Raw genomic sequence first — 25378 nt, 5'->3', positions numbered from 1 at the left:
ATACACAGTCTATATTTAAATTGGTCAGTCAGCAGTTAGAATTGAAGGAAATACAGGAAGATGGTTTGATGTAAAATCAGGGGCAAGACAAGTTGGAAGTTTGTCCACTTGGTTATACTATAAATTAAAGATACCAAGAAATTATATACTTGGTTAAATCCTTTATCCAAGTGTAGGCAAACAAGTTTGTGCCTGAACTATTTTCAGGACTAGGGCAACTCATATATAGAAGCTTATAACTTCAAGACAAGGATGCACATGATCTCCACTCTTATTCATCCATATGGATCACATTATGAAAGAAAGTGGCATCAAGCATAATATTAGAATTGGAGATGTCAAACAGTTCTTTGCTTTATGCAGATGATGTTGTACTCCTAAAAACATCTAGTCCCCAGGATTTATTAACTAAATTGAATAACAGCTATAACAAATTTGGTGAAAATCAGCAATAAAAAGACCAAAACTATGATAGTAGGCAGGAGTTTAGAAAACGTCAGCTGTATTCTAAATGGAGATCCTATAGAACAAATAAAATATATCTCCTATTTAGACAAAATTTTTAGTGAAGATGACAGGTGAAATCTGGAAATAGACAACAGAATAAGGGAAGCTGGTATGGTCCGTAGCCAGCTGAATAAATTTATATGGAATAAGAGAGAAATCAGCCAAAACACTAAACTAGAAGTACAAGACAGTGTTCAAACCAGTTTTAAGTTATGCATCTGAGAGTTGGTTAGAAATAAAGCACTTGATCAAAGTTTAGAGACCACAGATATAAGAGTTCTGAGAAAGATTAGGGGAATGAACAGATGGCATCAATGGCAGAATCATTAAAAATTAAGATATCAGGAAGGAATTTAACATTGGTTGCATTCAAGAATGTGTGAGCAGGGCTTATCTAAGGTGGTATTATAACTTAAACAGAATAGGAGAGGAAAAGTTAGCAAAACAGGCATTTGATGCCAAGATGGCAGGAAAAAGAGCAAGAGGAAGACCAAGGCCTAGGTGGATTGATTCAGTCAGACATGCCTTAGAAGCATGAAACGTGAGATATGACAATATTGGAGTGCTCACAAATAATAGAGTGATTTCAAGGAAAACTGTTGATAGGAGATTAATAATAATGTAAACTTAATCATGTATGGCCGTCATAGTAATCTGAACACCCTTTGGGGATACAAATCAGGAAATTGATGATTGTTATACCTCGACAACACACTGGCAACCCTTTCCACTAAACTGTTATCTTTCACTTTCCTCAATAATTTCCTGATATCTGCCCTCAGTCTCTATTTCCAACTGAATCATTTGTTTCCACCACCATAAACTCTCTTGATCGTTCCTTCTAATATCCAAAGCATGAATTATCTTGCTCGTCCTCCATAGGAAGCAATTGTCTTCCATACTTTGATAAAATCAGATACTTTCTGATCATGTGACTTCACAGTTGTTGGTATCAGTAAAACTTGGTTATGAGGAGGAGGATGTTCTGACAGTGATAGAATAGGGAGGATAAATGTGGTGGTGGTGGTGGTGGTGGAAGTGTTACTTGGTAAGAGATGAATTCTGCCCTCTCAGAGTAGAAAATCACAGTGTAGATAATACTAATGGCTTGGAGAGTATATGCTGTGAGATGGATATTTACATAACAAGATATTCAGTGGGATGTTGCTACAGACCAAGGAACATAACTGGTGATGAGCAGGAAATATTTAGGCAAAGTGCACGAGAGATCATTATGGGGAACTTCAACTATAGTGATGTAAATTGGGCAAAGGAGACAGCATGCATCAATAAGAGAACTTTTTTTCTGGATTTCTTTAGGGAAAACTGTCTTAGGCAGCATGTGGTGGAGGGAACACAAGGATCAAGAGTTTCATATTTGTTCATAGCACCAGAGAATCTGATTGTGACTGAGATGTCATACTTGCTCCTTTTTGGAGGATGAACAGGTATCAAAACAGAAAGAATCTATGTGGAATTATAAGGCAGGAAACTATCATAGACTTAGAAACCACCTGGCAGCAGTGCAATGGATGAAAGAATTTGAAGGAAGAATGGGTCATTAGTGCATAGGAGATATTTAAGAAAAAGTTGTTGACAGCAATGGAATATTGTATACCTCGAGTGAAGCAATTTGGAATCAAATGGATAAGAGAAATAAAAGGGGAATTGTGGAAGAAAAAGAGATTATGGAAGATATAAAGAGAGAGGTGGAGAACAGTTACATGAAGAACACAGGGCTCTGGGCTAGGAAAGTGACTAGTATTGTAAGGAGAAAGAAATTAGAATATGAGAGGAGATTGATGCTGCAATCCAAGGACAATCCCAAGGATATTTTTCACTATGTGGCAAGTAAGGAGGAAAATGATAGTGGATGGATTACCTTGAGGATGGAGAGAGGAATTGGCTGACCAAAGCGGATGACATAGTTTAACTTTTGATGATCACTTTATTAGACTGTTTCATTCTGGTACAACAATCTATATTCCTAGAAGGATAATGAGTGATGAAGTGTTAGAAGTGAAGGGAGAGAATGTATTCCAAATACTGAGTACACTCAATGTGAATTAAAGCAGCGTGCCCTAGATGGAATTTCATCACGTTTTCACCATGGAACTGACTATGCCATTAGCTTGGCTGTTTAATGAAAGTCTTGCGATGGGACAGGTTAATGGAAAGTGAAAGGAAGAGTGGCAGTAGAATGGAGGTATCAAACTATAGGCCTGTTTGTATTTCTTCTGTAGTTGTTAAGATTTTGGAGAAACTGGTAAGAGCTCATATATAGAATTGGGTAAATGAGGACAATATTATTTATGCAGGCCAGCATGGATTTGTTAATGGACCCTCTTGTTTCAGTAATCTGGTAACCTTTTACAATAGAGTAAAAACAATGGGTGAGTGTAAGACATAAGCTGTAATTTTTTATTTTTTTTTGGATTTTTCAAAGAATTTTGACAGGGTGCCACATAAGTTAATTTTTAAGTTGCAACATATGGATTTGGATATCAGGTTACTGGTTACAGAGTAGGAAGGTTACAAGTGGAGTTCCACAGGGTTCAGTACTGGTACCATTACTGTTCAATCTTTATGTCAATACTAGGGGGACTACGGCAGCCCCCCAAATTGATTGTAAAGTTAAGTTATGCCTAATTCTGTTTTAGTCTGAGTTAAGTTACTTATGAGTATATATAAGTCTAATCACGTGTCTGATTGTTATGAGCATGTATATTGTTTTAGATCAAAAGGCTTAAGCGAGAGATACTAATCTAATCGAGCGGAGAACCAGACACATGCTTTACTTTGTCTCCATTGTCATTTAGCCGAGTTAAATTAGAGATAGATATTTTGATATGTGTAGAATTAATCTATGTAATTCCTTGTTTTAGAATGAATAAACAGTTTTGTTTGTTAATAGCTTGCCTGATTCTGACTTGCCAATGCACTGTCTCATAAAATATAGAACCTGCGTGTCCTGAAGATAAAATAACCACGCTTGACTGATTTTTAATTTAAACCGTTGCTTGAATTAGAGTTGAAATTTTAAAGATATTTCTGTGTTGTGCTGGACGTTTCTCTTGCATGTATAGGAAAGACATACAATTCCTCTACGTGATCTTTAATGGCACAGTCTAAAAACAAATAAATTTTTAAAGATCAGTGCAAGAGAAAGTCAGCAAGATAGACAAAGGAATTGGTTCGAGCTCCGAAGCACTTCCCAAGTCTAGACTATGTACACGTGAAAATAGCATACTTGCGACCTTGAGAGGGGGGGGAGTCAAATTATAGCCAGAGAGGATTAAAAGTGATTGAACTAGCTCAAGCAATGACTACAAACTCAATGTTACGACTGTTAAGGAAAAGAACATAAAGATGCAGTTTGAAGGTTTGATGATAAGTAACTAAATAAGTAATTAATACAAATATATAATTAAATTAAAAGTAAAAAACATTAAAATCAAATAAATATTACAGTACACATTGAATCAGTTTAAAGCACAATTGGATGCGTTTTGCTTGTGATAGTGTGTACTTCCTATGATGAGTCTCTGACTCCATGGAGGCGAGATGTTAATTTTTTTTTATATCTGAGATCCTTTATTATTATTATATATATATATATATATATATATATATATATATATATATATCAATCCCAAAACATTTAGAGGTGCAGTACTTATAGTACACAAACTGCCAAAAAAAAAAAAAAAAAAAAAAAAAAAAAAAAAAAAAAAAAAATTATATCGGTATTTACTAAAATAAAGAGCTAAAAGGTTTCACGTCAGCGATGCAAATTATAAAAATCAAAGGGATATTAAATCCAGCATTATTTCAAAGCTGAATACATAAACTATAAAAGTTTCATATGAAATATGATCAGAGATCTTATGGGAATACACTCACTGTTGTTTACGAGTTGCCCTAGCCGTACCTTATAGGAGACATGCCTGCTATGACGGGCATGTCTCCTATAATGCTGGATTTAATATCCACTTGAGTTTTATAATTTTGAGTCACTGAAGTGAAGAAACCTTTTGGCTCTTTATTTTAAAAAAATACTTTTACGCACTGGCCGAGAGTTCGCTTATGAAAAAATACACCTTTCCGATGTCTCGAGTTCCTTAGTGCTGAGTTTTTTTGCTCTCGAAGTTTCTGCCTGGTATATGATGAAAACCAACCAGTTTGAAACAGCTGTCAGGCCAGTGAAACCTTAGCAAAATGGACCAATAGGAGGTAAATATATGGATGCTGTTATAGCAGGCATGTCTCCTATAGGGTACGGCTAGGGCAACTCGTAAACACCAGCGAATGTATTCCCGTAAGATATCTGGTCAAATTTCATATGAAATTTTTATAGTTTCTGTATTCAGCTTTGAAATAATACTGATTTAATATCCACTTGATATTTACAATGAAATCAGTAATTGTAGACTACCGGAAATACACCTACTGTCCAAAAAGAAACCGAACTTTTCGAAAATAGAAGAAACTAGTGGCGCCACCTGTTGTATCTTTTTCTTGTCGAAAGCGGCAACCTTCATTAGTGTTGTGTCAACTGTTTATGACATTTGTTTCATTAGAAGACGAGTTATAGGGCCAAGAGTGACATGTTTTGGCAAATGGTCGGAAAATGAGTTTCAAATACAGAGCTTCAATTGACTTTTGTGTTAAACTTGGTAAAAGTTTTACCGAAACACATCGATGCTTCAAAAAGCATATGGTGATGAATGCTTATTCCGAACTCAAGTTTAAGAGTGGTTTAACCGATTTCAAAGTGATCGTGAGACACTTGAGGACAACGAAAAGCCAGGCATTCCAAAAACTGGACTGAGCAAAGTTAACATCCAAAGAATGCATAATTTCATCAAAGAAAACCTGAAATCGACTGCGAGATTGATTGATTGAAGATGAATTGGGGATTCCAAAATCAACTGTGCACAACATTTTGACCGAGAGTTTGGTCCTTCGTAAATTGAATTTGCAATTTGTTCCCCACAAGTTGACTGACGACCAAAAATATATCAAATTGAACACTACAAGGACCTTATTAAAACCGCTCATAAGAACTCAAATTTTCTTGAAACGATCGTTAGTGGTGACAAAACGTGGTGTTTTGAGTATGAGCCCGAAGCAAAGTGCCAGAGTGCTGAATGGAGACCACCAGAAGAGGGGCATCAATAAAAAAAAAAATATATCACTTGGAGCAATCAAAAGTAACAACAATGCTGATTTGTTTCTACGATTCCAAGGGAATTATCCACAAAGAATTCATTCCGCCTAGCCAAATGGTCAGTGGTAAGTTTTATCTCAAAGTTTTGAAGCGATTGATAGAGAGAATTCGTCGCATATGGCATGAATTATCGTGATGCAGGCTGCTGGTCACTTTTGCACGATAATGCACCATCTCATCGTTCGAACATTGTGAGACAGTTTTTGAGCAAAAACCAAGTTTGTGTGTTGGATCACTCGCTGTATTCATCTGATTTAGCACCCCGTGACTTCTTTCTCTTCATTTGCCAATGAAAGGAAAGTGATATGACACCACTGAAAACGTCCGAGCGGCAGTAACCACGACCCCCAACTTATACAAAAAACTCATTTAACGAATTAATTGACCTTGCTAAACGCTGTATCAAATAGACCAGAGGATCCCAAATAAACAGAGCTGACATGACAAGAAGGTAAAAGTAACTTCTTTTACATATAATATAAAGCTAAATATAAACTTTAAGATAAGTATTGCTGCAAAGATTGAGCTTCTTTTATGTGATACTATCAGCAAATGTAAATTTTAAGAATATGGTTTAAGTGTTTATAAGGATGTATATTGTCACGTTCTTAAACCTCCAAGGCTCTGAGTTGGAATTCTACAATACTGTATGAGAACTAAACTTCTTCAACCAGACAAAGGATTTTAAAAACGTTTCTCCATATGTACTTAAAAAGTCACCAGTATTAACCACACTCTCCACCAAGAGATTGGATACAAGTTAAGTGTGCTGATTGCAGTGGCGGCCGGTGAAAATTTTAAATAGAGGTGTTGCATATATAAAAACAAAACAAAAAAAAATTATAATCAATAACGAATTCATTAATAAATAAATTTACATATTAAAAATTGCTTTATTAAAAATATTTCATCCTCACCACGAATAAACACCAATAATAAGTTTCATATCAATAGCAATGACAAGCGCAAATGAATATCGGTTAGATCGCAGTGTATTTGTTTCGTGTAACAATAATTGAAAAAATATAATTCTTTTCATATTTTCAACAGTGGCACTCGTCATAATTCAGCCTTATATCTTTAATAAATAAATAATTATATGTTATTTTAACAAAATAAAATAATATTGACAAAAAGTAGTTCACCACGCACACGCACTAATAATAAACGTTTCATATCTCGCAGAACGTGCGTGAGGATACTAAAAATACACTGCCGTTTGGGCAGTGTCTGAAATGACGTAACGTCAATGACAAGCGCAAACGAATATCGGCATTAGATTGCAGTGCATTTGTTTCGTAATCTAAAGCGTTAATAGAACAATTCCAATTATTAACTATTCAATCAATGTCAAAACATAAGCTGTAGATTTTAATATGTTGTATTGCATTTATATAATGTAAGCATTGTTATTATTTATAAACGCAAACAAAATTTAAATTGTTCATTTTTTCCTTAGGGGTGCTGCAGTGTCGCAGCGTTTATGTGAGAATCAGCACTGGCTGATTCTCACTTGATGTTTTCTTACCTGATAACAAATAATAATAATAGCTACTATACACTACTATAATAATAATAATAGCCACTACATGCTACTAAACGAGCCTCCGTAGCTCAATTGGTATAGACAAAGACCCGGGTTCAATTCCCATCCAAGACGTGAGGAACTTGGGAGGCATAGGGCCAACCACCTTATCCTCAAGGGGAAGGGGGGGGGTTCACGGTTGTGAAGTCCACAGCTAAAGAACCTCAATGTTTAGTGAAAACTTAAGACAAGACATGCTACTAAATAATAATAAAAAACAGTTTACTTACCTATTTCAGTTCCTTTACCAATGGTAAAAGAAAGGCCATATCCTTTCAGGTCTGTATCTGTATACAGAACAACATATGCACAGGAATAATCAGGATCAGAATGCTGTAATAGAATATTAGATATATTATTTTTCCTTTTAACTGAGTAGAGGTGTTACATTTCTATGTTTCTTAACGCAGATATGCAGACAAGAAGCTCATTGGAAACAGCCTGCAAATATTAGATATACAGATAATGCATTTCTACAATAGATGTTTAAAATATTCATCAGTCTAGGATTGACTGGTTAATTTTGTCAGCTATCATTTATTTAAGCTAACTTACTAAATTAAATGGCACCATGTTTTTTTGTTTTACATTCTTCTATATGCATAAAAAATCTTTACTGAATTTTACCACTCACTCAGAAAAAAAGAAATATATGATTAAATTTCTGTTTTAAAATGGTCTAATTCCTATAACGGGAATGCTAGCTGGCTTAATGGATTTAAAAAATAACAGTGCATAATTTTAAAAAAAAACTGATACTGTACCTATAAATCACCAGGACATTTTCACAGCATAAAAATGACAATATTATCATTATTATTCAGTGACATCTCCAAGGCATCCAAGGACTCATCACAGGAGGGCGCTCCACTCCACACACCCCCACTATCCATTGAGTGCATGATAGAATGCCAGAGGAGTGTTTACCTAGAGGAACAACAGAAAGTGTGGCTATGGCAATTAAGAGGTGTGAAAGGGTGAATGAAATGATTGATGGTAGGCAGAAATGACTTGAGAGGCAGTGTAAATTGGGTGGCGAGAGATCTGAGATTCATACTTCAGGTTGTACAAAAGAAAATGCAGAGAGGAAAGATAATGTGTGTGACCCAGGTATGATAATGACGAGCTGAGCAGAAGAGCAGTAATAATGAATAGCATAATAGCCAGAATGTGTCAGAAGAGAGAGAATTGGAATATGTGGATGCTTGGAGGACATTTTGAGGACAGAAAGGAGCTGTATACAAGAGACCACTTGCATTTAAATGAGGAAGGATGTAGGCATCTGGAGAAACTGCTGTTTTCTGAACGAATCAGTGTGTCAATGTGCAGGGAAATTATAATTCCCAGGGTGGATGGTAGTAGGGGTGGCCTCTTTTGGGGGTGACATCAAGTAACACTGAGTCCAGTGGGGTTGAGAGGGGACAATGATAGGTATAGAAGCAGTGACATTTTTATGCTTTATGATAATGTCAGGAGTATCTGGAATAAAGGAGATGAATTGGTGGTGCTGATAGCATCAGCATGGCCAAAGATTATTAGGATCTCTGAGACATGGTTGACTGAAGATGATATAATAACAGGAATAGAAGTAGCAGGGTACAGCAAAGGAAGGGGAAACGCAGTGGTGGAGTACAGCTTATGATAATTGATGACTTATGTCTTCTAAGAGTGGAGGCTTTGGAAGGCAGTGACAATAACGGTTTTGAAAGCATATGGTGTGAGGTAGAGGTGGGCAGGACAGAATATTTAGTGGAATGTTACTACAAGCCAAGGAGAACAGAGGATGGGGAGCAGGAGATGTTTAGGTAGTTGAGCTTGGCAAGTGCAAGAAGAATGATTGTTATGGGAGATTTTAACTATAGCAGTATAAGTTGGAAAGAGGAAAATGCATGTAGTAATAAGGGAATGGAATTCCCTTATTACTACATGCATTTCTGGAACACTTGAGGGACAGATGTCTTAGGCAACATGTAATAGAGGGAACAAGAGGTTCAAGAGTTTTGGATTTGGTCATAGCATCAGAAGAGTTGATAATAACTGAGATGACATCTCTCCCACCAGTTGGAGAGAGTGACCATATGTTTTTGACTTGGAAGATGAATAGACATGCAGGAGTATCAAAGAGACGGGAACATATGTGGAATTATAAGGCAGGTGATTATAATAGTCTTAGATATCAACTTGGGGAAATTTGATGGAGGGAGGAATTGGAAGGCTGGGATATTATTAGTGCTTGGAAAATTGTGAAGGAATATTTGTTAGCAGCAATAGTAAGCTGTATTCCACAAGTGAAGAAGAGGACACAATTTGGTGTAAAGTGGATGACAAACAATATAAAATAGGAACTGCAGGTGAAAAAGAGGCTATGGAAGAGATATAAAGAGAGGGGAGTGGGGAGCAGATGCATGAAGAATATAAGACTCAGGTCAGGAGAGTGACTAAATATGGTAAGGAAGGTGAAACTGGAATATTAGAAGAAATTGGCACTAAGATCAAAATATAATCCTAGGGAATTTTTTAGTTATGTGGCCAGTAGGAGGAGAAATGATTGTGAAAGAATGACATTGACAATGATAAAAATGGGAATAGAGTGACTGATGCAGAGGACAAAGTGGAGTTGTTCAATAACCACTTTATTGGAGTATTTCATCCTGAGAAATAAGTTTTAATACTAGAGGAATATGGCAGGTTCCCTTCACAATACAAGTGAAGAGAAGTCTCCAAAAACTCAGGCAATCCCCTAGATCACTCTAAACTAAGTGCAAGTGACCCAAAGGATCATTTTACTCAACAGCGGTGGTGGTGGTTCCGGTCAGTTACAGGCCCACCCTGCCACAGAGAGGGGGCTCTGAGAAGCAGCTCTGCTCAATGGCAGGCTCATTCCCATCACCAGAGCAGAACCACTCGTATCTCAGCTCAGCAACCACTTCTGTGCAAAAGCAATCAATAGGAGCCAGACCCAGAAATGATACCAAGGTTGAAGTAATGCAGAAGTCATATTTCTATATATGAGTGGCCAAAAGGTGTCACACCTTATTACTAAAATACTTTGGATTAGAGACAGATGTTGAAAGTTTTCACTTAGTTTTACTATAAATTAAATTTATAATTCTTTGAATAACAAGTCTACCACAGAGATTACAATTCTTCCTCCTCCAATGCTGATAATAGAAGATTCAACTCTGAACAATTTCAACATGCCCAGATGGGGAAGGAAGAGAAACGCCAGTTGATTCTGTCGAATGGTGTGCCCTCTTGCGATGCGTTCTTGGAATTGTCACGCATAATAATAAAATGAAACTGTATTGCATGTAAATAGTTACGAGAAATGGATATAGCGGGCTGCAAAACTAGTTAAACGAAAATGCAATAATTGTCATTTTAGAACCAGGGGAAAATTCAAGCTTAGTTGATTTTTCCCCAATTACAATTCCGTTTTCATCGGCAAGACGATTTGTAATATTTTTTCCTATAATTCAGTATTTTTAGTGGAAAAGGATTCCAAATTATAATTCCTTGTAAAAGTTGTCGGGCCATTTTAATAGTAAAAAAAAAAAGTCTACAGCTCTATATTGAATTATTGTGATAATGAATGGTCTCACTATACAATAATGCTATTGAGAAACGCATTTTCTAATAATTGTCTGCAATAACTTTCCTTGTTTTTTGTTCCATGCGACTCTATAGAAATTTCTATTCACAATTCATCTGAATTAGCATCCTTATTGTAGCATTCTGCTCTCTGAGATACGTGTAGCGGTTTGTCACCATCCCTCCAAACTCTCTAAACAAATTCCTATTCGTTCATTCCCTCTTATGTAGTCCTTTTCTCGAATACTACAAAATTTTAACCTTCAATTCCATTTTTTTTTTTTTTTCCCCCACAGCTTTCCGCCCAATATTCATGCACGGTGGGTTTACTTCATAAAATGCTTCCAAAAATGCTGTTGTAAAAAGAGCCGTTCAGATATATTTCCAAGTTATATTACTTTACAGTAAAAATAAACCAGTGAAGTATCATGTTAAACGATATGTTAGCATGTAATACTTTATAAGCATTTCCTAGTGCTTGTGTACCGAAGATGTAAAATCATATCTTGAATGCGGAGACCGTGCAGAAGCATAAAAGATTATTTCAAAACACCTCAGATATGGCTTACATGAATTTGTCATATTTGTTTTCCATGACAATTTCTATCCTTATTTCCAGGTTTGAAAGAGTTGCGAATATTCATTGATCAAACTTGGATTTGATCGTAAAAAAACTCCAGTTCAACCAGCCTTTATTAGATGAAAATTATTCCTCATCCTTAACTAAATCCTTCATGAGTTGCATTAAATACCCTGGCTTCGATATTTCGCCGATTAATTTTTCATCACATGGCTATTAAGTATTAAAATCCAACGTTCCTCTGTTTTAATTATTAATTTCGTTTATTTAAATGGCAATTTATTTATAGCCTAGACACAAATACTAAATCATGTACTACTGCATATTTTTACACTACATTGTACGGGTTGGGATCACACTGATCACGAGTTTTCGTAGAACATATCTGGGGCTGCTTATTAGAATATGATCTACGTGATTCGTCAAAATCAACGCTATGGTGTTGAAAGATTACAGCTGTTCGAGCTAACTTTCGAGTACTTAGGTTCAAGTATAAACAGCACAAGATAAAAAAATTGTATAAGAAATACACGGGGACAAGTTGAAAACAGACTACTACTCTTGCGTGAAGAAGCTTTTGACTAGCAAGTTAAATATATATCACAAGATCTTCGAAGAAGATTCGAAAAATCGCCTGCATTTCAACAGAAATAAAACACTGACTCATGCTAGGTTTGGGTAACCATTATAACAATAGACATATGCAGGTAGTTGAAATAACTTAATCATTAATTAATCACAGTCATAAAATAAAGGCATACTTCGCAGAGAATTTAAAGTGGAAATGCATACTTGTATTTGGAAATATAAACATGCATTTCCACTTTAAATTCCCTGCGAAGTGTGTGTTTGTGTGTGTGTATACACACGCGCACCTATAAGTTTAGCTATTTCACTTTTCAATCGAATTTAATGTATTTGAGAATACCTGAGACTAGGAAGAAGCATGCGATTGTAAGTGTAATGATTATGACAGTCTAGAGCAGTTGTTCCCAACCTTTTCCCACTTGTGTACCCCTTTTAAACCCATTTCTATAAATTGTACCCCTTGTTTTTAAAATAGTTGTTTTTAAATACTGATACTTTTGTTCAGTGCTTATCTTAATGTAAAATTGTTTAGTTTACTTGTTTTTCCGCCATTACTGATTATTTTTCGTGTACCCCTGAACAGCCCAGCACGTACTCCTGGGGGATATGCGTACCTTCTCCAGAGAAATGGCTGGAGAAGGTGTAAATCGTATGAAAAGGGATGTAAAACATGTTACATTGTGAGACTAAAGAGCGAAAATGCCAGGATAGTGAATGTGTTGCCTCGATATAATAATAGACTACCAAGAAACAAGCACTGATAGTGAAGATCTGATGGGTCAAAATGGAAGTGAAAAATTCAGTTTGGAAATAAGTTTCAGTTTAGATAGAATGAATTCGATGGGGTAGAATTATATACTAAAGATGAAATGCACTCAAATATAGGAGCTATGGAGCGCTAAGTCTACGCAATACAGCTTGTAATCTACCGAAACAGATCTTTATGCTACGAAGATTGATTAAATCATGTGTTGAATCGGGCTTCTCTAGGGAACCAGCCGAAGAAAGGTTTAGAAAGAGTTCAGCTAATTGGCGATTAGAATCGAATCTAGGTCATTCTTCGAGCGGCTTTAGCGCTGAGGAGTGCAAATGCCACTTCCACTGCGGTACACAAAAGACCAGATACGCGAGTCAACCCAAAAACGAAAACTCGATCTTGACTTGAGACTTAATATTATGAAAAGTAAGGGGGGGGGATGAAGTGAGATTTTCCTACATTAAATAACCAGATTAAGTTTTGGTACAAAGATCAGTCAGCTTGTAAAATTTGGCAATGTTAATGTTCTCTAGCACATCCCACTAGAGAAAGCCCAAAATCATGAAGGGGTTTAATCATTAATTATGGGCTTTTTAGGATGATTTTTTATTTATTAATTTTTCTTCTTGTTTTTTGTTATAATAAAAAAATCTCCATGTTCTGTATTTTTATTATTAGTTGCTCACATTTAATCTTTTCGTGACTTATGGACCACCCTGTATATAATGTTCCCCTCACCTAGGAAAAGTTGTAAACCTATACTACATTATGTGTCCGAGGTTCCAGAATGAAATCGATCTCAGTGCCTAAAGACCATCACAAACATGCATGGGCAGGGCAAAAGTCGAACCCGCAGCCTGTTTGTTTGGAGAGCGGATACGCAGCCAACTTATTAAAAGACCTCAAAGGAGTGTGATATTATTTGAAATAATATAACCACAGGATACAGAATCATAAACACCAAGAAGGATTTACGTCATAAAAGTGCCACGACAGTTATTAAGGTTTGGATTTAATTTATCTGTAACCACATGCAAAGAATCATCATCAACAACAACCATAGGTCCAATGTCCGTAGGTATCTGATGCCATCTTGATATGATTCTTCCATTGCATTGTATTTTGTGCAAGATGACTCAGTTTGTGTATAGTTTCCGCACTGTTTGACAATGTCATCGCCCCATTCTCTGTTTGGTCTTCTTTTTTGTACTTTCCTTCAATCATCCCAAACAGCAGTATTTTTATTTTCCTCTCATCGTTCATTCTACAATGGCCAAAGAGACGTAGTTTCCTTTTGGTTATTTTCTTATCAGGTTTTCTTTTGGTTGTGTTCGTCTGTAGATTGTTGTTCACTTTCTGGATCAAGCTTATTCTCAGGATCTTTCTATAGCACTTCCTCTCAAATGCTAATATCCTCCTTTCAGATTCTCTCAGGAGTACCCAGGCCTCACATCCATAGAGCATGCTGGTGAAGATACAGGTTTCTACAGTACACAGTTTAGTTTGCATCTTTATAGCTCGGCTCTTCCATATTTTGTCCATGGCTTTTAAAATAGTTGTTGCTATGGCTATTCTAATTTTTATCTCTTTTTTGGGGTCCAAGTAATGCGTCATGTGGCATTCGAGATCTGTGAAGTGTTCCACATTTTCCAATGGTAACTCCTGTTGTCCAAATATCATTGTTTTAGTTTTTTCAAAGTTGACATTTAGTCCATATCTTTTTCCTTCTGTGTATAGTATTATGCAAAGAATATCATCCTGTTTTCTCTAGACGTAGTCTCTTCAAGCAGTCGAAGGAACAACCGTGTCCTCTGCGTGAAACAAATCTGCGTTCGAATCCTGTCTAGAAAGCGAGTAATAATGGCCTTTATTCCAAAATGTTAATTAGTCAATCTCATATGGAAGAGAATTTTCCTTTCATCGGCAAATGAAGTCGGGGAGAGAGAAATGCTAAAAGTTCTCCTTCCGTAAAGCAGAAAATAAAAGGGAGAAAATACGATAGGGTCAGGGCTGGATTTAGACTTGCTGTGATCTTAAGCTATACAAAACCCAGAGGCCTCCTACTGTTTTAGGTTACATCAGCTGGTCTCAGAAAAATTTAAAATATATACGCCTTTTTAATATATGAAAATATATTGTCTTTTAATTTTTATTAAAATAATAATAAAGGATGCGTTTACAAAATCACAGAAATATTTATATAATTAAAGGGTTTGAAAAACGACAAATAAGGCTCATAGAACAGAAGGTTTTAAATTAAACTAGGAAAATAAAAAGTAAAAATTAAATTAATATAACAACATAATTGGTAGTATATAAAAAATTAATCTTTTATTCAGGTGAAAATTTGACAGTAGACATCGCATAAAATTGGGTACCCAAAATTCAAATAATACAGGTACATAAATATATAATACAACAATATTTAATAGAAATAATTATATTATATAATCCTCTAAAAGGCTCTAAGATATCACTTAAAACATTTTCTTTCTTGATTTCCCCAAAGCAAAATCATTAATTATGTCATCAAAAGATATGCTACGTAACTTATCGCTTTCTATACACATGCTGCTAAGTGCAGACAGTATTTCTTGAGACATAGTTGCTCTCAGTTCATTTTTTATTCTCTTTAGCTGTGAAAACGATCTTTCTCCTGAACAATTTGTTACCATTAAACACAAAAATAGTCGTAATATTGCTTCCACATTAGAGAAAACTAACTCAATCTTGTCTTGAAAGATGATTTGATACAAATCTTTGTGTTGAAAATGTTCTTTTTCAGGATAATTCTGCTTGGCATACTCATGGAAGTGCCTCAGTTCACTCGTGAGATTAATATCAACATCGTGTGGATACTCTTTTATTAACGTATCTACTGCTTTTCGTAGCTGTATCTCTGAAACTTCTAAATCAACTAAAAATTAAAATTTATTTGCAACATAATTGTAGACCGTTGCTTTTCTCGTTAAATTTGCCTCAACGATGTCTATGATATGAATGAAGGATTTCCCTCGAAATTTGTCTCTTGGAGAAAGCTGTTCATTAGCATCAGGTGCAGCTCCATCATTGGCTTGTTTGTTTCTCATCCTCTTTATTTTTACTGTAGACTTATATTCTACACCAGGTAATCTAGATTTAACTTCTTCAAAATCATCAAAATATTCTCGAATGTTTTTAACATAGTGAGAAAGTGATTTGTACAGATTTGCACATGTTGTAAGTGCAATCTTTGGATCCTGGAGAGCCATACTGGTTTTGTGAAACTCTGACAGCAAATTATTCCATAAATGTAGCATAAAAACAAACTCTAGTTCCACCGTTTTTTCCAGAAGAGTACCAGCTTCTAGTCTTGTAGCTCCCTTTTCATTCTTATCATCATAAATGTGACTTAGAACATTATGATGGGCTTATAACTCACATTTATGGCAGACACTGCTTTGACATTTGCTTCCCACCAGATCAATATCAAACAGTCTTTTTAGTACTCTGGTATCTGAGTCTGTTTTCAAGAAAGATAACATCACAGACCACCTCTTTGTAGAAGATGAAAAGAAAGTGTATATTTCTTGCACAACAGCAAAAAAGTTTACTGCATCTGAACAGCATCTACAGCAGCAAGGCCGACAAGATTTAGTGAATGACCAGCACACGGAATATATATACCATGCTTGTTTAACTCAAGGATTTTTTGTTGCATTCCCTTGTATTTGCCAGCCATATTCGCTGCATTATCATATGACTGTCCTCGGCATTTGCTGAAATCAACTTTACAGTCCTTACTTATATAATCCACCACCGTACTTGCCATACATTCATCACTGTGATTTTCCAACTCTAGGAAAGTCAGAAAACATTCAACAGGTAAACCACCACCAGGCGATACATACCTTACTATAACAGTTAGTTGATCCACATGGGAAAGATCTTGGTAGAGTCACAGACAAACTGAAGTAACCTGCCTTTCTCAGATCATCCAAAATTGACTTTCTTACTTTATTAGACATAAGCTGGATCAATTCATCACATGCTTTCTTTGACGAATATGAAGGAGACCCAGATCCTCTGTTTCCATGTTGTTTTATGTGATTGGAAAGAAATGGATCAAACTTAGCAATCAATTCTAACAAACCAAGGTAGTTGCCATTATTTCGCGATTCAAAAGTTTCATTATCTCCCCTAAAAGCCAGACCACGTTCTGCTAATGCATATATCATTGCAAACAACACGATCAAGCACATTCCTCCAATAAAGCTGTTCTTTTATTTGTTTTGCTAGTCCCGAGTAAGGTTTGACCACGCTTTCTTGTCAAGTATGTAAGCAAAGCTCTTCTATGATCTTCAGTGTTCATGACTTTGAATTGCAATGGGATTTCGCCAGTCAGAAAATCCATCAGAAGCTAGTGCTGCAGTGAAAACAGTTTGCAGACAAAGCAATAAATACAACCTGTTGTTGGTGAGTACACAAACCATTCCCGATCGTATACTTCACCATTAACCTTCCTATTCTGAAAGACCTTTTGAACAATATCTAACCTGATTTTTGAATGAACGCTTAGAGTTTTGAAATGGACCGTTCCAGTGCTGACACTCTGATGGACCTTTTAAGATCCAGTATGAGAGTTCATCCTGTGTGAGGACACCCCATTGATCAATATCACTGAGTTTCGTGAATTTTGTTGTTTCAACTGTAGATGTCGGTTCTCCAACAGCAGCAACGCTCACACTGGGATCATTTACAATATTTCCATCAGCTGAGATTCCAGACTATGATCTCAGAGACAATAGGCTGTTGTTTTGGAATTGGCTGCTCTCCCTGGGTCTGTGGATCATCTTTTGTTGCTGCGGTGACATATATATCAACTTTTGTTGCTTTTTTTTAATTCGTCTTCAAGCTGCTGCTTTCTTTTTCTTTTCTGGTATCCGCTTACAAATGTTCGCTTCATTGTATGGTTGAAAATGGAATTAAAAAAAAAAAAAATCAGCTAACAGAAGTAAATGCTAGAAAATAAAAGATTACAAACATTTTCTAAATAATGATTTTAAAAATTAATTAAAAATTATTTAGGTATTAAAGATAAAAATTTTGATTAATACGTTTTTGAGAGGGGAAAAAACTTCGTTATATTTTGTATATTTAAAATTATTTAGAAATTATCATCGTGATATGTCTGACTTCATTTGAGTGATTTTTCTACAAATATTTTTTTTTTTTTTTTTTTATAAATTTTTATATTTTTTTTGTTTTTTTTATTTGAGGTCCCGGCAGATTGCGAGGCCCTAAGCTGTAGCTTTTTTAGCTTATACGTAAATCCGGCACTGGATGGAGTACATGCAAGTAACATACATACATTTGACTAATCGCTTACAACTACCTCAGTCATCATACGCAACAACTTGACCTGCCTACAGACCCCAAGTAATTCTTATCAACTTAAATTTTGAAAATGCACGTTCTTCTGTTGCATTCAGAAGTACTGTATTCACAGAGCTATAAATATGTTTAGCAATACCAAACTAACAGTATATAGCTATTAATTCTGTCGTAGCGAGTCCGAAGTCCAAGTTGGGGGAGAAAGGCAAATACTGTATACAGTATGCCGGCTGAGCAGACAACGTCTCCGCTTTCCAACCAACAGGATGTAGATTTGAATCACACGATTTTCGTCGCTCGGTGTGAAACTACCATCGTGCTTACTGAGAGCCTGAAGCGGTTGGAAAAAAACTTTGGTTTATAGAGTAAATTTCTAGCTTATTGAACTGTAGCCTATTCACGTACTAAATGTACCTGAAGTTTACGACTTTCGTGAGCAAATTCATATAAATATATATTACAGGTGAGTGGATACTGGTTTGTCACCATCATGAAATATTTCATGATGGTAGTCTGAAGTGACAAAAGAGGGCTGAAGCAGAACGAGGATCCTCAATCGTCTTAATCTCCATACCAATGGGATTAGATATCCAAGCTATCAAATACTGTGCTCTGTCCCCCGTAATGCACCAAAAATTGCACATTAAAGGATGTCATATACAAGCATTTTTCAGGTAGGAACTTCCTCCCCCAAGTACACATTATCTACAGTCCTCCAGCAGCTGATAATCACCACTGTGAAAGGTGGTGCAAATTCCTTATAGCCTATTCCATCATTTCCGGAATCACTAGTGAATCAAGTTGGAAAACAACCACATTCATTTGCTAGTGACAATGATATGCGCAAAAGAAAAAATACTGATGACTTAGGTCAGTGAAGTCTGAAGTAACCTGAGAAAAAGGCAATTTTATGGCGTTGATATGATGAACGTGCGATATTATATATAAACAGATGCCACAGTAAATAACTTTTATATATTTCGTCTTATGTATCACAAGACATCATCAGTACAATTTTAGAGCAGCAATAGGAATTGAATTTAAAAAACAGCAGTGCGCAAGTTTAAATTAGAATCTCTCCACACATACAGTTGTGTGTTCATGGATGATGAAACTGATGAGCTGAAATTAAAACTACTTAAAAATAACAACTAAATTTATTTAATAAAATTGAGGATAACAATTTCCCAAACTTTTGGAATAGTGATAGTCGTTTCGATTAAGATTAATTCTATGAAGTAAGGCTTCAGCACTTTATTTATATAACGTCCATGTTTATATATACCGGGTGATTATAAAATAACGTCAAGTGTTCAGAGCCCTCTAGCGAGTAATGTATTGGATGAAACACACCAATATTCGGTAGACGTACACAGTGGAACATGGGGATTCGATTTAACGAAAAAAAATAGTACCAAAAGTCGCCAACAGGGGAAATTTTGGCGCTATTTACCGAGTAAAATACATTAATTTGCATTATCGCGTTTCTTGTGAGCGATCATGCAATAAAAGGAAAGCCTGTGAGATTTCTTATCATTCGTAGACGAACTACTTTTCGACGCCTCTTACCTTACGTGAGCGTGCTTTGTTAGTCAAACTCTATCAGCGGAACAATAATGCCAGTGCTTGTCTTCGTGATTTTCGGCGTATGAAAAATTTACGAAAAGGACACCGATTAGCGTAACAAACTTACGAAAACTGATTCGGCGATTTGAAACTACTGGAACTCTAGCAGTGCAGGTAGGCAGGGGATGCAAACCAATCAATCACCAACAAGTTGAACAAGTTGCAACTGCTATTGTGGAACAGGAGAGGACGAATATGCAGGGTACCAGCAGTGCACGAGCAATATCCCGGCAAACGGATATCGCATACACAACGGTGTGGAAAATCCTACATCAGATGTTGAAGTTTTACCCCTATAAAATCAGTCATGTTCAAGAATTGCACCCTGGTGACGCGACCACACGAATCGACTTATCTTTGAGATTCTTAGCACGCATGCAAGTGGATGATGCATGGCCGTGGCAGATTTTATGAAGTGAAGAAGCGCACTTTTATTTGAACGGCGATATTAACACGCGCAACTGTCGCATTTGGCGGCAACTAATCCGCACGTGTCTGCAGATGCCTATCTGCTCGCCCAGTCACACTGTGGTGCGGATTTACGGCATCTTTTATCATCGGTCCATATTTTTACGGGGAAAATCGCCAAAATGGACCAGTGACCTGTTCCATCAATGCTAACAGGTATGCTAATATGCTACAGAACTTTGCGGCAAACTGCAGCAAAGAGGATGTCTCGATTCGACCATCTTCATGCAGGATGGTGCACCACCCCACATCTGACTTCAGGTACAGCATGTTTTGCGACAACATTTCTCTGACAGAAGAATCATTAGTCGTGCATTTCCCACGCCATGGCCACCGAGATCGTCTGATCTCAATCCTTGTGACTTTTGGCTCTGGGGATTTCTTAAAAGCATTGTGTATCAAGGACATGTACCCGATATTCCAACTTTGAAAGATCGAATAACGTTACACGAGAGACAAATAAATTCCAATATGTTGCGAGCCACTGTGGAAAATGTCATGCACCGTATGCAGTTCGTGGAACATCAGAATGGTGGTCATAATGAACCTCATTTGTAATTAACAATAAACGTCATGAAATTGATGTCTGCTGTCTCTCATTTGCCATTTAGTCATACCTACTAAAATTAATTTGGTAGCACCAAAATTTTGTTGGCAACTTTTCGTACTTTTTTTTTTCGTTAAATCGAATCCCCATGTTCCACTGTGTACGTCTACCGATATTGATGTGTTTCGTCGAATACATTACTCGCTAGAGGGCTCTGAACACTTGACGTTATTTTATAATCACCCTGTATATCACCATGATGCTACATTAAGGAAAGTGATCAGATCTTAATCCACCTTTACCACCAGTTGCCTAATATGGCACTACCATTAGTTACACTACCATGAGTTGCCTAGACTTGCACTACATGCAGGCGCAAACTTGACTTATCTGTTTGCTCACTTGGGAAATAGGATTAAAAACTAAGTTTATATATATATATATAGCATCATTGGTGAGAATATCTTTTGGAGAAGGCAATTGCGAATTTGGTTGACGGGTTTATACACCCTCTGTCCAAAAAGAAACCGAACTTTTGATAGAAAATAAAACACAGGCCAATTATAATTATTCAAATCATTTATTTCAATCAATACACTCTCCCTCAGCTTCGATACAGCGTCTGGCAGGGTCAATTAATTCGTTAAATGACCTTTTTAGATGTTTTTGGAATACTGTTGAGGGTCGTGGTTACTGCCGCTTGAACGTTTTCAATGGTGTCGTATCGTTTACCTTCCATCGGCAAATGAAGTCGTGGAAGAGAAATGCTAAATCAGGTGAATATGGCGAGTGATCCAACACACAAACTTGGTTTTTGTTCAAAAACTGTCTCATAATGTTCGAACGATGAGATGGTGCATTATCGTGCAAAAGTGACCAGCTGCCTGCATGACGATTTTCATGCCGTACGCAACTCCCCACTGACCATTTGGCCAGCGGAACGAATTCTTTGTGAATAATGCCCTTGGAATCGTAGAAACAAATCAGCATTGTCTTTACTTTTGACTTCTCCAAGCGGCTTTTTCTTTTTCGGATGCCCCTCTTCTGGTGGTCTCCACTCAGCACTCTGTTTCGGGCTCATACTCAAAACACCACGTTTCGACGAGTAGCGATCGTTTCAAGGAAGTTTGAGTCCTTACGCGCGGTTTTAATGAGGTCCTTGCAGTGTTCAATTCGATACATCGTTTGGTCGTCGGTCAACTTGTGAGGAACAAATCGCGAATTCAATTTACGAAGGCCTAAACTCTCGGTCAAAATGTTGTGCACAGTTGATTTTGGAATCCCCAATTCATCTTCAATCAATCTCACGGACGATTTCGGGTTTTCTTTGATGAAATCACGCACTTTTTGGATGTTAACTTCGCTCAGTCCAGTTTTTGGAAGGCCAGGCTTTTCGTCGTCTCACGACCACTTTGAAATCGGTTACACCACTCGTAAACTTGAGTACGGAATAAGTATTCATCACCATATGCTTTTTGAAGCATTTGATGCGTTGCGGTAAAACTTTTAAATTTAACACAAAAGTCAATCGCAGCTCTCTGTTTGAAACTCATTTTCCGACCGTTCGTCAAAGCACACTGTCACTCTTTGCACTATAACTCTGCTTCTAATGAAACAAATGTCATAAACAGTTGGCACAACACTAACGAAGGTTGCCGCTTTCGACAAGAAAAAGATACAACAGGTGGCTCCACTAGTTTCTTCTATTTTCGAAAAGTTCAGTTTCTTTTTGGACAGAGGGCGTAGGTAGCAATGAGTTTTTTTTTTCTCGTAATTTTTCTCACGTTCAGAGATGCCTTTAATATATGATATAGAAGTCCTGAGGGCTTCTTATCTGGGTCGATTTATAGGAGAGTGGTTGATTATTATTATTTGGTTTATTATTGGATTATATCCATTTGGTAAGGCTGTGTCGTTGATAATTTCTAATTCCTGTTTTAGAGATTCTTCCGAAGAACAAATCTTGTGTACTCTGGATACCAAAGATTTTATGATGCCATATTTTTAAGATGGATGGTGAGCTGATGTATTGTTAAGTGTTAATACTAACAATGTTAAGTTTTTTTATCGAGATTTGCGCAACTTTTTCAAATGCTTTGGTGCCTGCATTTTTTTGAAGTATTACTAATTATGTGTAGTATCTTGATTTAATGTATTTGACAGCTCAGCTTCCAATTCTATTGTTTTTATGATATTTAATGGGATTCCAATCTATTGAATTCAATTCATATTGTTCCTCGAAAATTGTACTGATGTCTTATGATACATAAGACGAAACTTTTTTATTATGTAAATATTATTTACTGTGGCATACGTGTTACTTTATAGTTACGGATACCCCATTTCACTATATAAGAAAATCATAACCTAGTATTTCGTACACTACCAAAAAACGCTAGCAAAAACTCCTCGATACTTTGAGTGTGTTTGAGTATCGGGATGGGAAAGAGCTATACTGCACACACACCTGGTTCGCGCGTTGTTCTTCCTTTGACTCAGATCGCACTTCCCACTCTTCCCTGCATGATCACTAGTCATGTAAATAACTCACTGGTTCGGCTTGCACCTCCTGCTTTGAGATGAAAATTTACGCAGGTCAGTTAAGTTTATCCACATTATTTCCTCAATATTTTTTTATGTTTAATTTTAAAAAAATTAAACATAAAAAAATATTTATTATCGATAAAATTATACAGTTTGGTATAATTCAAAATTACTTAAAAATAAAATCCATACTGTTGAAGAATGTTTTTCTCCGTTGAAATCATCGCAAGTGCATTTAACCTATCCTGATTCAAAGTGCTCCTCAAAAATGTTTTTATTCTCTTTAATGTTGAAAAACAGCGTTCAGGCTCTGATGTAGTCATAGGAATTGTCAAGAGAAATTTTATCAATACAGTAATTTCACTAAGTTATTTTCTTATAAATTTTAAGAAGTCAATTAATTTACAATAATCATGCATGTCAGGTCTACTGTAGAATATTCGAAGTTCAGTTTCAAGTTTTTCTTTGTTTATCATGGGATCTTGATCAACAAAGTGATGCTTCAGTGGTCAATTCTATTTCTTCTGTAGGCAATTTATTCTTAAAATTAGCTAATTTATCCTTGTTAAATAATTTAGCAACTACTAAATGTTTAGCGAAAGAATACCTTTCCTCCATATCAACACATATGCAGCATACTTCCTTTGATTCAGCAGTGAGCGTCTTCCACCAGATTCTCACAGTACTTTGATTTCTTATTGCCAAAAGAGCAGTTTTAAAATTTGCTATATATTCATGTACTTTAATATATCAATTTCACGCGATTGCATCTGATTGTAAATTACTTCAACATGGGGCATTTTCTGATGAAAAAGCTCCAACCAGAACATAAATTTTTCATTATTTAGATAGTGTAAAATTCCTGTGGCTTCTGAAACAGTTTGATCTGCATTTGATGTTGACTGAATTTTAGCAAGGCACGGTTGCAAATTTTTGTAAAGATGTGTGTGTGTGTGTGTGTGTGTGTGTGTGTAATTATAGTAATCACCGGAGTTCAACCTTATTTGGAAGGTGTTCCAGCAAACACCTTCAGGAGCGGCTCGTGCATTTAACCTATCCTGATTCATAGTGCTCTTCAGAAATGTTTTTATTCTCTTTAATGTTGAAAACCAGCGTTCAGGCTCCGATGTAGTCATAGGAATTGTCAAGAGAATTGTCAACTTTGTTCACAGTGCGTATGTTAAAGTTCCATCTTGTAGTAGATGGGCACGGAATGGCGGCGTTTATATGCTTACACGTTGTGGTGATCTCGAGAAAAATGTTGATATAGCCATACTATTGGAGAAAAACTTCCCGAGTTCCGCGTAACACTTGCTGCATTTTTCATTATAAGAGACGGAGTAATATTAAATATATTTCATTAAATATAATGAAATATAATTTCATTATATTTAAAGAGACGGAGTAAACACGATAAACACTACGAACACTCTACTACTGGCGTAAGCTGCATATAAACAACAGTGGAACTGCGCGACGGACAGTGCCGCATTACGCAAATACCTCTCATCTCACTATGACGTTCATATGCTTGCGCGCGTAGCAATTAAGTTTCTAAATAGTAGATCTAGAGCCTTATTTAGATTTTTATTATTTTTTATACAAAATAAGAGACTTGTATAGGATTGATGATGATAAAATTAAATATTACAAGCAAATATAAATAAATTAATAAATATTTATATATCGAGAAAAATTAGCTGCAGTTCCGCAGAGCCCATGCAGGAGCTGCCCCTGTTAAGGAGTATGCAAAATTGTATTATATCATACAAAACTGAACTTGATCAGTTTGAAGCAGCTTGTCATAAGGAACGAGAAACTAGAAACTAATGTTTTTACGTGGTTTATTCCTGAACACCTTCTTACTGAATGAACATTACATAAGTCTGCATGCAAACAAACTGTTATTTATTTATTTAATGTATATATAAATATACAAAGATATATTGACAAAATCCAGAACACAGAAAGTTATTTGAAAT

General features: G+C 36.1%; 1 protein-coding gene across 1 annotated transcript in view; it reads right to left on the bottom strand.

Annotated features, from left to right (window-relative positions):
- The window catches only part of LOC150095329 (mitochondrial enolase superfamily member 1-like), a 198785-nt gene that overhangs the window by 156474 nt on the left and 16933 nt on the right, over positions 1–25378 (bottom strand). Inside the window, exon 2 of the mRNA XM_090409917.1 lies at positions 7553–7655. Within this exon, the coding sequence (XP_090266043.1) occupies positions 7553–7655 (103 nt within the window). The remainder of the gene's footprint in view (positions 1–7552; positions 7656–25378) is intronic.

Source organism: Typopeltis vanoorti, chromosome 20 (genome assembly GCF_054136105.1).
Source record: "Typopeltis vanoorti isolate ZY-2024b chromosome 20, IOZ_Tvanoo_1.0, whole genome shotgun sequence".
In the NCBI taxonomy this organism is placed as follows: Eukaryota; Metazoa; Arthropoda; class Arachnida; order Uropygi; family Thelyphonidae; genus Typopeltis; species Typopeltis vanoorti.
This window is presented reverse-complemented; position numbering and strand designations above follow the sequence as displayed.